Source organism: Eumetopias jubatus, unplaced genomic scaffold (assembly GCF_037043125.1).
Source record: "Eumetopias jubatus isolate StellerSeaLion01/CBP00866 unplaced genomic scaffold, mEumJub1_p1.0 scaffold_10, whole genome shotgun sequence".
Classification (NCBI taxonomy): Eukaryota; Metazoa; Chordata; class Mammalia; order Carnivora; family Otariidae; genus Eumetopias; species Eumetopias jubatus.
This window is the reverse complement of record NW_028274816.1, coordinates 116,581,542-116,598,650: the sequence shown is the minus strand read 5'-3', so window position 1 is coordinate 116,598,650 and position 17,109 is coordinate 116,581,542. Positions and strand designations below refer to the sequence as shown.

Sequence of the window (17,109 nt, the reverse complement as noted above, 5' to 3'; positions counted from 1 at the left end):
ATCTCCTTACCCTTACAAAAATGCTACAACATGTAAAACAAAGCACAAACTTCAGAAAGATCTCATTTGATAACAGGATACCTAACTAAAAATTAGTTTTTAGCCTAATTTAAAGCCTCCTGTTAGCCACTTTGTCAAAAATATGTAGACTGAGTTCTAATTACAACCTTTTTACCTCACAAGAGCCACAGCTGATACATGAATGGTAACGGAGAGAAAGCATAAAAGTACCAAAGTATTCGGGATATAGAATGTAAGTTTATGTATAGTTATATCTGCCTTATGTCACTTAAATGAAGACACCAAATGTGCATATGTGTATATACATATGTACATAAATATATATATGCAGTGTGTATGTGTGTATCATATATACAACAGAGAGGATTAAAAGTGTAATACAGAACAAGAATGACCAAATGTACTAAAGAAGTTTCCAAGCTACCTTTATGCAGATGAAAATGGAATTCCCTTTTATGATAATGCAGCACTCAATTAATTTTGCTAGAGACTTGACATTCTAGTAAATCTCATTTTAAATTTTCTTTTATAATCACCTTTCTCTGCAAATGGATGTTCAAAGTTAAATATTTCTCTTTCTGCATCTTTCATTATTATAGTGTATAGTTGTTTTACAAGAATGGCTAGAATGCCAAACATATTCAAAAGAAGTAGTATTCCTTAATAAACTGACAAGGCATACAATTTTAATGTCAATTATTTATTATTTTATGTATGTGAGTCAATTCCAGGGTCATTTCTCAAATGAGAGATCAAAGAACAGGAAAATAATTCTGCTTCCTAAAGACTGCAGAAAAAGACCATATGGTAGAAATTAAGCTTAATCACACATGTCCTTCAAATATAAAAAAATAAAGAAAAAAACCCCCACAGCTTATAGGTGACACTATGCCAAGACTGCTCAAATATAAGTTTTAAAAAAAGAAACCAATTAATAAAATTTTATTCCAAAATATTTCCTATTTTTCAGGGCTCAAACATACTATTCAAGTCACATATCACTTCTGAAAAGTAAGTCTATATAAAACCAAGGAAAAGAAATAACTTTAACCATTAATAAAATACTCACTGTTAGTTCATCTTCATCAGAATTGAAGAGATTATCAAGGTCAGTATAAGAGACAGCCAGGTCTGAGTCATAAATCAAACTGGTTGATGGAGGACGGGCATGACTAGTGGGGCGTGGAGCATCTATATATGTCAATCAGAGTCAATCAGAAAAACAAAATAAAAGATTCTACTACTGATCAAGTATTATTCTAGTTATTTAAACTAGATACCTAACTTTAAACTTATGAGTATTTTGCAATAAGAAACTGTGATTTGCTTAAAATCTAAAAATTTTTTCATAGAAATAAAGTTGCCAATAAACAGTAGTAATTTCTCCAGGAAGCTCACCAAAGGCTATGTAATCCATAACATGGCTAAGTACTCCAATTTTATATATCAAATAAAAAGACATACATTCTTAGGACAATAGTACGTACACACACACACACACACACACACACACACTTTTATTTTTCTGTCTTCCTGAAATGTAGAACAAGCATCGTATGATGACTAGGTGCTCTGGCTCTTGAGTCAGATGGACTATTAGTAATTTGAATTCCCAACTCTAACACTAATAGAACGACCCTGAGCAAGTTACTTAACCTCTCTGTACCTTAGTAATGGCAAGAATTAAACATGAAAGGACGTAGCTAAAGCACTTTGTCCAGTGCTAGGCACTTAAGTACTCAATAAATACTACCTTTTGGTTAAGATTCATTTTAGTTCTAGAATTTTACTTTCCTTTTTCTTCCCCCCCCGCCCCCCACCAATTATAGTGGAAAAAATACACGATTACTCAAGAAAAAAATAAAAACACCAATGGAAGTTAAACTCCTCTTACATTCCCCCACAAAAAAAACTAATTTGCAGTTTGGTATATAACCTTCTAAAGCATCCTTGGATTATCAAATGACTTGAAATAGTCCTCATTTTCAGAAAGATAAAAGCCACTTTCCAAGTGCCTCTGCATGTCCGTTCTAAAAATTCACTGGAGCACTAATTCTGAAATTTGGTGTAAAAAAAATCACCTAGGGTACTTATTAAAAAACAAGATCTCCAAGCTCCACATCAAAAGATGCTCCAGAATGTGGTACGTGGTCCGTATTTTGAGAAAGCACAAAATAGCGATTATACATTCTCTACATCCTAGGGTAGGTAAACAGCCCAAAGAACCCAAACTGTTAACTTACCAAGCTACTCAGAATTATCAACTGATTTTGCTTCATTAAAGACCATTTCTTCCTTATTCTTGTTTTCGGTTGCACAGAGCCTGACCCTCTCTATCCCAAATACTAAAACAAAACTTTGTCCCTAAAAAAACACCTACAGAAAGAAGGACAACTTCCTTTGCCTTCATCAAAAGTTAAATAGATTTTGTTAAAGAAATAACGTGTTGTGTCTGTCTATTCCAAGCACAACAAGCACTAGTCAGATACTTTACTTTCAAAGTGGAGCCTTGGCCTCAGTGGCAAGAACTGTGCCTATATATAATACCTACTTGACAAATATTTGTTAAATTAATAATTTCAGCAACCGTTCCTCTAATTTGAGTGAGAGAGAAAAGGACAACAAAATTATAGTCAAGCCTAATTTATAAGTTTTCAGATCTGAGAGGGACCTTAAATGATGATCTTTTTAAATCTCATTTTAAAGATGAGAACTATTTTTATTTGTGAGAAAGTATAGTTGCAACAGTTGAAAACAGAATTTCTATCACCTCAACTGCTTCTCCCAGTGCAAAATAAACAATAAATCTATCATTTTAAGATAGGTACCTCTCTATGAAACATATGAATTATGCAAAAAAGGAACAATGTAAGTCCAGTAATATCAAATTAGCTTGTAGTAATAATCCTTCAATGCAGTATTTTTATTAGGAAATAGAAGTTTTACCTTGCTTGATAGAGGGACTAAATAATGACATAGCATCTTCCTCATGTGATAACACTGTTACACTAGATGGCCCATCTTCTACCTGCAAACAGTATTACATATTAGATTGAAATATAGAATTTAAAATAACAAAATCTTCCAACTATTGAGTTAACTACGTATCAAGCATCTTGCCAGGTGTTCTACAGACATACTAATTCCTACAACTAACCTATATAATAAGTAAGTAAGTACTATGTTCAACTTACAGACAAAAAATAGTGTTAAAGATAACCCAGGAAATATATCTGATAAATAGTGGAGCTGGGATTCCAACATAAATCTGTCAATTTCCAAAGTCCATGTTCTTTCTACAGTACCTATAGCCTTCCCAGCTACTACTGTTTTCATATTTACAAAAGGACAAAATCTCAAGTACCAGGCACGTAGTAAGGCTAAAAATTTTGTGAAATGAATTCTCTGTATTAAACTTATTACTGGGTTCTTTTCACAATTTTATAGGTTTTAATTTCCATATACTGTATTTAAGGCAAAATTCTTATCTAACAGAGTTATCTTGTGCTTAATAGATCCTCTAATTGATTTTTAAAATTTTAATAAATACTTCTATATCCTACACTAAATATATTACTTCAAGGGACACTATAAGTTAACTCACATTTAAAAATATCATATATTTTGTAAACTAAGCATTGTGTATTTTATTGTATTTTTGAAAACTGGCAATTCACCTGTAACATATTTTAACTCAGTATCAAAATAGTTTATCTAACTAAATGTAAACAATAAAAAATCTTTTCATTACAAGAGACCGGCTATAAAGTCCACACAGCTCTTAAATTTTGTATAATGTGCCTGATTCACCTACTAAAAAAAAAAAAAGTTTTCCTGGGGCACATGGGTGGCTCAGTCAGTTAAGCGTCCCAACTCTTGATTTTGACTCAGGTCATGATATCAGGGTCATGAGCTTGAGCCCCATGTTGGGCTCTGTGCTGGGTGTGGAGCCTGCTTAAGATTCTCTTTCCAGGCGCCTGTGTGCCTCAGTTGGTTAAGCGTCGGCCTTCAGCTCAGGTCATTATCTCAGGGTCCTGGGATCAAGCCCCCCATCAGGTTTCCCTGCTCAGCAGGGAGTCTGCTTCTTCCTCTCCCTCTGCCCCTCCCTCCCTGTTCCTGCTCTGATAAATAAATAAAATCTTAAAAAAAAAAAAAAAGATTCTCCCTCTCCCTCTGCCCTCCCCCCACCCTGGTCCTTCTTGCTCTATTTCTTAAAAAAAAAAAAAAGTTTTCCTAAGTTACAATGATAAATCTGTTCTTTTTTTTTTTAATCTGTTCTATTTTAAAAGAAAACAATGAGAAGTGTGGTACCTATATGCAGTGTTACAAATCATCAGTCACCCTTCGGTGTACTTTGATTTCTTTTACTCACCTTATGTTTTTTTACAGCTTCTCTCTCACTATTTTGTCTCTCTTTCTTATCAGGAAAAAGGAATTCCTCATCTCCTTCAACAAATGCATATGGATCGATTTTAGATTCTTGCTCTGCATCAGATGCTACTGCTGAAAGATACTGATTTTTAATTTGATATTGCTGTACTAATTCATCAGAAACTTTTAAGGGTTTCTTACATTGCACCATTAACCTGCATAAAAAAACAAAATTAGAAAATTAATTATATTTATTTTCCATAAAAGCAGAAAAAATTCCAATATGACTTAAGAATCATAAAGTTTTCAGGATTATTTAGAGATGATCTAACCTGTAATCCTTCATTTTATAAATGAAGAAACCTAAGCATAGAAAGATTATATGATTAAACCTTCAAATTCAGCAATAGAGAAATGCAGCTAAAATCTAAGCCTCCTCTTTATATGTTCTTTCCACCAAAATACACTGTCTTTTGGTAATCCACTCTGTTCCCAAATCCTCAAATGCATTAACTTGTCCAAATCCATTCACTGAAAGGGACTGGACTGCTCCAGGACAGGAACTCTCAGAATGTGGACTAACTATACAGTGAGACAAGACAAGTTTTATACAATTTATACATTTATACAATGAAAGTGATTATCCTTTACCTACTGCATTAGTGGATAAAGTTATAAAATTTTAAAGACCTCATCTGTGTTTCACAAAAATAACATTATAACTATTATTAATTCTGATGAGGTTTTATAATGGCAAGTTTCAGTGCAAGTACCTTAGAGGCTCTTTTTGATCACTTTGGAAAAATCTATTTTTATATTATCAGCCTTATGGTTTCACATGGTGACTAATAAACATACTTTTGTATTCTCCTAAAACAACCAATAAAATGACAAAGGACAACAGAATAACAACAGTGAAGTTGGAAAGACAAACTAGTAGAAACTGACAGACCAGAGAAAGCTGAAATCTAAGGTTAAGAGAAAGAAGATACAACAAGCTGATCTGCACCACCAGAATCCTGGAAAGCATCAGGACTTTTCTCTCTGAAGACCAGGTTGCTTGGTGAGTGGGAATACTGAATGATTTGATTTTGGTTTGTATAATATAGACACTTTTTGACTCTCAAATTCATGTTCTCTGTGGTTTGTAAAGCTGAGTTTCCCATGCTGCCAGAAAGCAGCAGCTAGGCTTCTAGTCAGACCATGATCAAAATCCTGCAAGGACTATGTAATTCTGAATAAAAACTAAAGTCCTTGTAATATCCTACCAAAGCTTTCCATATCTTTCTTCTCTTTTCCTCTCCAACTTCATCTTCTGTTATTCTACTCCTTCCTCTCTCACTCTGCTTCCAAGAACTTTCTTGATGTTCCTCAAATAGGCCCGATATACTGCTGGCTGTTCCCTTTGTTTGGAGCATTCTTTCTTGAAATAAGATGGCCATCTCCCTCACTTCTAAAAGTTTTTGTTTAAATGCCACCTTATGTATGAGTCCTTATTTAAAACTGCAAAATGCCCAACTGTCTCAACACTGAACCCCCTTGTCCCACTCTATTTTTCCATTCACAGACTTATCTTTAAATATTCTTATATAACTTGCTTAAGTTCATTGTTGACTGTCACTCTCATAGAATGTAAGCCCCTAAATGGTGGGGATCTTGTCTTTGTTCACTGAATTATCCCAAATGCCTAGAACAGCACCTGGCACGTAAAAGTTACTATAAATATTTCCTAAATGAATATGTCAAATCTAAAAGTCACATAGGATAGAGACGTTGTGGTTGCACTAATAATCCTAAAATACAGTATCTTGTACTTTGAAAATAAGCCATCTTTATTCATCAGAAAGTGATACTGCTACCACTTATCTGTCCTACAATTTAGGACAAAAAATCCTAAGAGACGTTAAGATTTGGGAATGATGAAGGCATTTGCTAGCTCATAAAATCTTTGAATGAGAGGGATAGATCTTTAAATCTATTCACCAATGCCCAGCACTAGAAGCACTCTATACTCTATAAACTAAGGTTGAAACAGAGGCCATCAAAAGGATAACTGGTATTTTCTAAACCTGCTATCAAGTATCATAAATGCCATTTTTATTTCCAATATGCCCTAGATTTATCCCCAAAACTAAAATTCAAAGTCTATAAAAACCTTCTTACATGAGAACATGGTGCTATCTAGTCAACAGGGATATGTTTTAAAATTAATTGTTAAAATAGGGCACCTGGGTGGCTCAGTCAGTTAAGTCTGCCTTCAGCTCAGGCCATGACCCTGCGTCGGTCTCCCTGTTTATTGGGGAGCCTGCTTCTCCCTCTCCCTCTGCCCACACCCCTGCTCATGCTCTGTCTCTAAAAAACCCCACAATTGTTAGAATAGTTCTGTTCTATAAATGAACATTTATTTCTTAAGAGTACCTTTATACCTTACCATGTTAGACCCTAATAACTGTTTTTTTGATTATTAGATTCTAACATAAATACTTTGAAAACAGTGTTTCCATCTACTTTGACACAGATTTTATTTAATACTTAAAAATTAAACTTACAAGATAAGAAATGAAGGGTATCTTCTCTTTGCTATGCAAATTATGCAGAAAAAAATGGTTTGCTAAGGTAATAGATAGGAAAGTTAGGGCTAGACAGATTTTAAGTACGTGTATTCCAATAACTATTCATAGGGGAAAAGTGTAAGATCCCACTACCCCTCCCCACCACCAACCCGAAAGACACTACTACTCTGTGAAGGGCTAAATAAAACAACTCTGTTTTTCACATTAAGTTGTCCTCTGGCAGAAGCAGGAAAACTGCCACACTGTTTACATAGGTAGTTAAATTAGTGTACAGTAGCATTAAAAGGACCAATGCTACTGCATAGGGCTCTATGAAGAATAAAAATGAGTAAACCAAATGCAGTGCCTAAAGACAACTTGTTATTTTATTGAATGGTTCTCACAAACATTGGGATATGCAAAGAATTTAAATGTAGTTAATATCAAGAGTATCAAGTCACAACAAATTTTAAAATATAATTTATATTACACATCCTTCTATATTTAAAAATGGTAGAATAGAAAAAATGGCAATTTTTAAAAGATGCCAGATTAAAAACTCAGTTATTTCATCACTATCCAATTATACAGTATACACATACTTTTGTGAAACAGGAATAACACTTCTCCTTTTCTAAAAGAAACTCTCACGTATGACCAAATGGTTAACTACAGAGAGTTTCAATGAGATGTAAAGCTAAATATACAGACCAGCTGGAAGAGGATTAGGTACAGCCATGAACAGGAAGCTTTGCAAAGCCCAAAGCAAACTGAAATTACTTTCGTATTATTCATTAATTGTACCTTTCCTTTTACTATGACCACAGTAACATTCTATCCTAAAAATAATTATATATATATATATTTTTTAAAGATTTATTTATTTGAGAGAGAGAGAGAACGCCTGTGCACATGAGCAGGGGGAGAGGCAGAGGGAGATGAAGAGAATCTCAAGCAGACTCCCCACTGAGCATGGAGCCTGACGAGAGGTTTGATCTCACCACCAGAGATATCATGACCTGAGCCAAAATCAAGAGTCGGGACACTTAACTGACTGAGCCACCCAGATGCCCCTCCTGAAATATAGTTGTAGAGATTTTAACATAGCTTAGTAGCACATGCTTTTAGGTCTTTATTCAATAAAAATTTTTCCAGACAAGATATGAAAATATTTTAGGATTGACAATTATAAAAGGAGATAAGACATGTTAAGGAATAAATGAATTCAATAAATATAAAAAATCCTCTATTTTCTTTAATGGTACCTTTTCTAATATCAGCTCCAATCTTCAGAATCAATCCTTAAATTGAGTCAAGCTTGCTGTCGAAAGTACAGCTTTATTGTAGTAAGATACCAAATAAGATTTACTTAAAAAGATTTAGAATACAGTAAATCAAAGGTTTATTTCATCATAGACTTCTATGAAACAAAATAATTAGAAACTAACTTTTAGAGGGCAAATAACACATTCTATAAACCATTTAACATATACAATAAAAATTGGGTATATCACTAATACAACATAGGAGCTAGCTCTATTGATGAATGGTATGGTTAAAATATCCTGATGTATGTAGCCTTACTACCAAACAAGACATGATACAAATATGCTCAAGTATAGTTCTCCTTTCTCAGGGTTTAGAAATGTTTCCCTCTGAATCAGAATAGAAGACTATTTTAAGCAATCACAAATACTACTAGAATTAAGTGCTAAACCCTTGAAAAATGATATTAAAAACTGTAATGTTTCTTTGCAGAAACTTTGCTATCTTTAAAACTTAGAAGGTCTTAAAAGCCACTATTCTAAAATAGATGCTATCATTAACTAATAGCGAAACTAAAAATAACTAGAAGCAAAAAGAGGATAGCCACAGATGTGTATATCCTGTGTGTAGGCTATGCTATGTGCCACCCCAACCTCTCTCTCTCTCCTTGAACAAATTCTAAGAAATTAAAAAAGGAATTTTGCTTTAAGGTAGTTACTAAAAAATCTGGCATCAACTGCTGCACACTGACAGAGTCTAAGAATAGGGAAGGTGCTAGAAATGATGAATCCTATTACTCTGTACTAGTTAGGCAGCCAACACCACCTAAAATTAATTAGAAAAACCAAGAGTATTGCTTTCTTTTGTTTATCCACCTATTATGGAAGCACACTGCCACCCTTTAACAGCAATCAATGGAAAATTTAATTTATACAAAAGGGAAACTGAGTTTTCACGTAACATAAATAAAACAAACCTCCAAATTTCTCCTTCATCACTTTCTAAAAAGACACACACCTGTAAAAGCCAATTTTTATTTAAAAAATGTTTCTTTTTAAATTTCTACTGATACATTCTTGCCTCTCTTTGCCTCTGTATTACTCCAACTGGGTTAATATTAAGTTTTCTCCTAAGCTTCAGACACTTGACAACTGCCTGATTGCATCTTTAAGCAGGCTCCTAAAATGAAGTCATAAATTTACAATGTATATGTATTACAAGCACATAGTTAAAAGTCATATTGTACACTAAGGCATGACTGAGACATACAAATTTCTCAATCCCCCTCCTTCAAGATAACAAGGGATTAAGTTTCTTTCACTTTAAAAAAAATTGTAAAATTAAGCTTAAGATCTAAAGTAAGTAAAAAAGTAGAAAAGAAGCATTCAAATCTGTTTCTCCTCCTCTTTCCCTCATAATTAAATATGTTGGTCTCTAACTCTTCTGTTACTCCCCTACTTTAATATTCAATTGGCCGTAAAGTTCTTCAGTCTACTCTGTATCCACAAAATCCATACATCCCTAATGATCTCTTTCTAATTTTCCTTGGGCCCTCAATTACCTTATATCTGAGCTATTCAAGATGTCCAAACTGTCCTTTCATACATATATATCTCTTCATTTAAATAATAAATCTCTTCATTTAAGCAATCTTCATTTAAACAATGCTACTTGGTTAATATTTCTAAAATCCTTATTTTCCAAAACCCTGTTATTTTTATCTACCTCAAAAAAAGCTTCCAACAGTGCCCCTATCATCTCAAGGATAATACTACATTAATACACAAGCTTATAAACAGTATTTTGCTATTCCGTTATATAGCACTACCCCACATTTCAGGTCTCCTTTCTTATCATGACATACCAAACTAGTAAGCAACACCAGATAATCTATCCATACCAAACTACATAAAGCTTCTGGATTTCATAAACGGAATTAAATTATTCTTTATTCTGGTTCTCCATCCCTAATATATTTTATGTATACTTCTATCAGAGAATTTAATGTTATTTTCCATTAGATTACAATTTCATTTAGGGTCAGGACCAAATTTATTTCATACTCTGACAGTGCCTTACAGCATCTTGCATATTAGAGAAACCTCAGTTTTATTCAAACTGATAAAATACATCTTTGAGGAATATGAATTCAAAAAGGGTGAAAAGAATATAGGAGTTACAACAGCCCCCTAATTAACTGCCATATATTTAAATACACTTTCAAAACTCAAGAGTATGGAAAAAGATTAGAAATTTACAATGTCTAATAAGAATTCAGAAGTTTATTTATATAAAAAAATCTAGGCTTCTGAGTGGATTACGCTGACTAGAAAAGATCATATCTTTAAAGCTATACAATGCTTCTATAAAAAATTTAAGGTTGTTTAAATGCCACTGAGAGAATATTAATTAATAGAATTTATTTTAATGACAGGGGTATCATCTGACTGACGATCCTCATGACATCCTACCTCAAGTAACATTAATAGCAGGACCAGAATCACTAAGTTATCCAAACAAGATCCTTTTAACAGAGGAAACAAAACAAAACAAAACTTCTGCTTTAGCACAATGCAAAGCCAATGCCAGGTATTTTACTGGATAATAAAATAGTATGGGGAATCTCCCTCGTAAAACTAATCAGTAAACAGGTTTGGCCTATCTAACTTAATAATTTATTCTAGAGCTCAAATTTCTGTTAAAAATGATTCATGATATTAAAGCACTTCAACACTATTAACATTTTGGGCTTTGTTGTACTATATATATATGGTAGGGTACTTAGCAGCATCCCTCCAAATAGCAGCATGCCCCATGTTGTGACAATCTAAACTGTTTCTAACACTGCCTAATGTCACCTGAAGGTAAGCGGGGGAATAAGAAACTGCCCCAATTGAGAAACTACAGCCATAGAACAGTTAACTACAAAAGGAAAGAATAAAACCAAAAAACTTGTAACCTATCAAGTAGAGAACAACTATATTCCATAAATGTTTTAGTTCATATTTCAAGCAGCTAAGCTGAGGGTTGACTTTTTTTGTGATATTTTTCATAGTCTAATCTACTATAATAATAAAAAGGATTCATCTAAAAATATAATCTACTATAATAATAAAAAGGATTCATCTAAAAATAAGTGACACAATACACATTTTAGTAGCTAATAAAACCAAAACAATACTCACATAAGACACAGAATTAAAAAAAAAATCCTTTTATTCAGTCTTTTCCGTTCTTTTTATGAAGCAGAAAAAATGGTGACCAGGAACAGATAGAAGCATGTTATTTCCTTAATTTACATAATCATGACCCAGCACCATTCTACTCTGCATGCTACCTTTCTACATTATGCTTCTTCCTTCTCTTATTCAGTGAGAAGAATGTCAAATAATTTCAGAACGGATTCTAACATTAAACAGTATTAACTTCTAAGAGACCTTCATTCCACTTCACTTACAGATGTTCATGCACACAAGCAGCTAATACACTTATTTAAAGTTATGGCTAGGATTCTTGGATCTTATGAATATGATGTGCCCATAAAAACTCACCCTTTAAGTTTATAAAACTAAAAATATTATTAATGCTACATTTTATATACATTAAATAAAAAATTATAATCTAGAAAAAAACAAGTTCTAAAATCATAAAGTAACACTAGGGCCATACTGTTGTTTCATTTATTCAAACATCTGCTCAATGTCTACTATGGACCTAAAATTGTTCTAGGGGTCTGTGTGTGTGTGTGTGTGTGTGTGTGTGAGTGTATGTATGCTGGAGGAACACAGCAGTAAACAAGACAGAGTCCTTGCCCTCATGTAGCTTACATTTTAATTGGAAAAAGATCATTAACAAATACATAATGTAATTTCAGATGATATATATAAAGAAAAAATGAAAGCAGTGTACAAGATAGGCAGTGATTTGGGAAGTGAAGAAAAGCCATAGTTTAGATAAAATGGTCAGGAAATACTTCCTGAGAAGGTAACTTTTCAGCAGGGCTAAATAAGGGGTGAGCTGTTTCCCCATCTGTAATACAATTCTAAAGGCCATTAGGAATGAGGTTGGCTTTCTGAGGAATAGCAAGAAAGCTGATGTCATGAAATCAGGAAGCAAATAGGACAGTGGTAAATAAGAGTGAAGAACTAGCTAGGCAGGAACTGGGTAGAATCTTACAGATGAGGAAAAAGTTTGGATTTTATTCTAAATGTAAAGGGAAACTACTCACGGGTTTTAAAAGGAAATGAGTAACGTAACATTTAACTTATAATGACCATTCTACTGTGTACAGAATATATGTAGAGAAATACAGAAACAGAAAAACCAACAGTAGCTTCAGACAAGAGTTGAGGAATTTTATATTACATCCAGCACAAATAACATTAAGATCTTTTGAGATTTGTTGCCAAGGCATCATTTGCTTTCAAGAGACCTCCTAACTATTAAATAATCTAGTTTTCTTCCATGATCATAAGGGTATCCTAAAGTCCCTAAATTTCAAATCCAGATTAATTTCAATTAAAAAAATACTAGAACACTTTAAAGATTCAAAGAGCTAGATAAGGCACACAGGTTTGTTTACTAAAATAATAAAGAATATTAAAAGAGAATAAATCTTTAACAGTAAGGAAAATGGGAGAGGCTACAAGTGGGCCAGACATTTTACTTAGTCTCAGGGAAGCTCAAAATCAATGAAACACAGCAGAGAAAGGTCATGGACTAGAATATGCAAGAGGGGGCTATAGGAAACCTACATAAACAACAGGAGAGCTAACTTTCAAAAAAAAAAAAAAATCAGAGGAAATTTGCACCTGTATCTCCGCACAGAATTGAAAAATACTAAATTATTTACTGAATGAGTAAGGAATAGGGGATTCCTTCATTCTAAAATGTGTATGAAGAGGGGCACATAGGTGGCTGAGCTAGTTAAGCGACTGATTCTTGACTTCAGCTCAGGTCATGATGTCAGGATTGTGAGACTGAGCTCCACGCTGCCCCCCTCCCCCGGCCCCACGTTGGGCTTGGGTTCCATGCTGGGCATGGAACCTGCTTAAGATTCTCTCTCTTCCTCTCCCCCTCCCACTCTTTCTCTCTCCCTCTCTCTTGAAAAAAAAAAAATTGTATGAAGAAATAATTATAAAAAAGTGATAAAAGCACAGTAAAAAGATGAAAATAAAGTAATTCTGAAGAAAACAATTACAGAACATTAAACAAGGGGATGATATTTTTTAGAAAAGTTTAGAAATAAGAAAACATGAGCAACAAATATTAAGACTTCAAGAAAGGGTTAAAAGAAATTTGAGGAATCCCCTTAGAATACAAAGGAAAAAAAGATGGAAAATGAGAGAAAATACAGAAATTCAACATATGCATTACAGAGGTTCCAAACAGAATGCGGGAAAAAAGCAGATATTATCCAAGAAGAAGAGAACTTCCCAGTAGCAGGACAAAGACTTCAAACTGAATCAGCCCACCGCAAATGCCCGATACAAAGAATGAACAAAAGATCACTACACCTGCACATATTCTTGTGAAATTTTAAAATTCTAAACTAAAGAGAAGACCCTAAATACTTTTGCTGACAGCAGACTAATAGAGAAGAAATATAACTTTGCACACTACTTGGTCTTGCACTGGTAAGAAGACAGACAGTTTTAATGAATATAATGGTGTTTCGTTGGTTGATTTTCACCTTTTAGAAAAATCTACAGATAAAAATGCAAAAGACTTATGGGACAGAACATAAATTTAATCAGAACAACATAGTAAAGGGAGACCCAAAAAATCTTCCCACCCAAAGTATGTCACACATAAAGTGGACAAAGGCAATCCATAGAATGGAGGAAGATACCTGTAACACATGTAACTAATATAAGATAAATAGCCAGAACATGCAAAGAATTGGGGGGGGGGAAGGGAAAGAAAAATAGACTAAAAAATATGACATACAGACAGTTCACAGAAGAGGAAATCTTAATGTCCAATGAACATTTTAAATGATGCTTAATCTTGCTAGGAATCTGGAAAACATGTATTAAGACAATAAGATGCCATTCTGTATACAGGTTAGCCAAATTAAAAGTCTCATAATACCAAACACTGAGGAAAATACCATTCTCATACTCTGCTGGTTGATGAGGGTGTAAACCGGTATAGGTGGAGAGCCAACGTGGCAACGACCCTTAATGCAGAATATGGACATACCCCAAGGCCCAGCAATTCCATTTTTAAACATATTCCCTAGAGAAATCTTACACAAATACATAAGGACATGTGTACAAAAAAGTTCACTGCTACAGCCTATGTAACTGAAAATAACCAACTGTCCATCTTTAAGAAAGTAGATAAATTATGTATTATTCATAACAGAAACACTATAAAACAATTAAAATGAATTAACTAGAGCTACACATCTAAAAACATGTATAGAACACCAAATTTAGGACAGAGGAAGAAAAAAATGGAAGAAAAATAGTACACAGGAGTTCTAATTATATGCAAAATCCTTAAGTTGGTTGATGGACAAGTGCTATTATTTTCTCCACTTTTTTGTGACTAGTATTTCAAAGTAAAGAAGTTCCCTGAGGAAAAAACACAGTAAAGAAGTTATGCAAAACTAATATTTATATTTATATTTATATGTATTTTATTTATAATAATATAATAATTAATATATTATATATAATAATATAATAATAAAATCCTACCCTGAAACCAATTCTGGAGTCCTAGTATCAAGAACTTACATCATTCCTACTCTTAAATGATAAATAGTGACTATTAAAAAAATACATACTCTGTAACTGATGTTACACTTTCCTGTCCAAAAGGTCCAACTGGATCATCCTTGAATTTATCACTTGGAAGCTGAGGTGGTAAAAACTCTACATCTTTTTTCTTTGGGACCTTGTAATACTTCCAGGCTATATTAGCTTCATCTTCTTCCAAGTTTACTGCTGTACCAACATACACTGTAGGTTCTACAGCTTCCTGGAATTGAGCTGGGAAAGATTGGGATAAACCATCTATCCTATCTTCCATTGGTTTAGAAGGAACCAAGGGATCTGGTGTTGGCATTTGATAGAAATGCTGACTTTGAGGAGTTGAAGGTGTTTTAGTCACTCCTTCATCAACCACGTCACATGGGTGAGGACTAAGTGGAGGTGGTTGAGGTGAATTTGCCATTTCGGTGCCATGCATCTGAGGAGTCTTTGCTACATCATTAGTTCGGATGTTTGAAAATCTCACTTGACTATCTGGAGCGGAAATCACAAGTCTTTGGCTAGCTGAATCTGTATCCATGCCAACATCATCACTAACAGATATACGATGGTGAAAAGGAGTCAAGGGGCGTTTCTGTGGTTTTTCACTCTTTTCTTGCTTTTCATTGGTCTTGTGCTTAGGAAGTACTTGTTGTTGCTGACTTAAAGATGGTGCCTGTCCTTGTTGTCCAGGATTTCTTGGTTTGAGATTTTTGTGCCTAAAAAGTTAAAAGAAAGGTTTAACTTATACAGTATGGCTATTACATCAAAGTACACAAGTTAACACTATTAGACAATCATGTATTTGTTCTTTGACATATAAATCTAAAAGTAAATGATTTGAATTTACAGGGAAAAAATACTTTGTTCAGCAACCTGAAGCTAAGAACTGCAGAAAGATTCATAAGAGCCAATCATCTTCTCATTTACTAGTATGTGATTAGATAACCAAAGATGATTTACCTTATGTAACCTAAGTATTTTAGTATCTGAACAGAAATAAAATTCTAGTTATTTTAAGATTAAAAAAAAAGTATAGAAAGATCTGAAATTCATTCATTCATGAATGTACCTGATATTTCAGAATAATTGTGATAAATCAATGGCTTGGCTGAGCTCCCAATCATCATCTACAACCCTACAGTAGCCAGCCAAAAAACTTACTCTACAGAAATAGAGTTAAATCACTCTGGATAGCACTGCAACTGTCTGATGGACCCCACACAGCATCCCACCTTCCTTCTCCCAAGGCTTACCACTACAGAAAGAGAATCAGCTAACTAGAAAAGAAAATGCCTAAAAGAATTATTTTCCTCATAATGTGAGGCAATTCTGAAACTGAAAAACTTAAAACTATATACATACCTAAAAACCTAGTAATTTTGTTCAGAGTTTAAGATTTCTTTAAGTGTAGTAAAAATACTGTGCACCTTGAGATTTCTAAACTCAACTGACAGTGGTGTATATTGACATGTTTTTTTAACTAAGAAACTAGGCAAAAAATGTGGAGGAATATGAAGTAAAAGCATTCAGTATTCATTAGATTTTTTAAGTTTTCTTTTAAAATTTACTTTACTAATGGTTTTGTTATATCAGAGATAACCAAAAAAGAGTATGAAAAAGCAACTGTAGGTACTTTTTTGAAGAACCCTCTCTATTCAGGGAATATGCTGAACATCCTTCTGTACAGAGTCTAGGACATATTATATGCACGGGGGAAAAAAGCATGAAAGTTATCAAAGAAAACTGGAATTATGTCAAAAAGACACAGGAAAAATCCACCATTAACCTGGGAACAAAATCAAAGACATTATAAGAAAAGGAAATCATAGAACAATATCCCTTAAAAGTATAGATGTAAATCATTAACAAGATATTAGCAATCCAATAATATACAAAAGGATAATACATTATGACCAAATGGTATCTGTCCCAGGAATATAAGGTATAACATTCAACAGAAATCAACATTATTCATCACATTAACAGAATAGAGAAAACCATATAGATACCGCCATAAGTACAGAAAAACATATGGCAAAATTCAACACGTAATTCATTATAAAAAGACTCAAAATGCAGACTAAAACTTAATCTGATAAAGGACATCTATGAAAAACAACTAATATCATACTTAA

The 17,109-nt window shown here is 33.5% G+C and overlaps 1 protein-coding gene across 1 annotated transcript in view; it reads right to left on the bottom strand.

Moving 5' to 3' along the window:
* The window catches only part of MED13 (mediator complex subunit 13), a 99,921-nt gene that overhangs the window by 38,993 nt on the left and 43,819 nt on the right, over positions 1 to 17,109 (bottom strand). Inside the window, exons 9-12 of the mRNA XM_028109058.1 lie at positions 15,007 to 15,690; positions 4,394 to 4,607; positions 2,968 to 3,049; positions 1,091 to 1,212 (exon numbers count right to left, since the gene is read on the bottom strand). Of these exons, the coding sequence (XP_027964859.1) occupies positions 1,091 to 1,212; positions 2,968 to 3,049; positions 4,394 to 4,607; positions 15,007 to 15,690 (1,102 nt within the window). The remainder of the gene's footprint in view (positions 1 to 1,090; positions 1,213 to 2,967; positions 3,050 to 4,393; positions 4,608 to 15,006; positions 15,691 to 17,109) is intronic.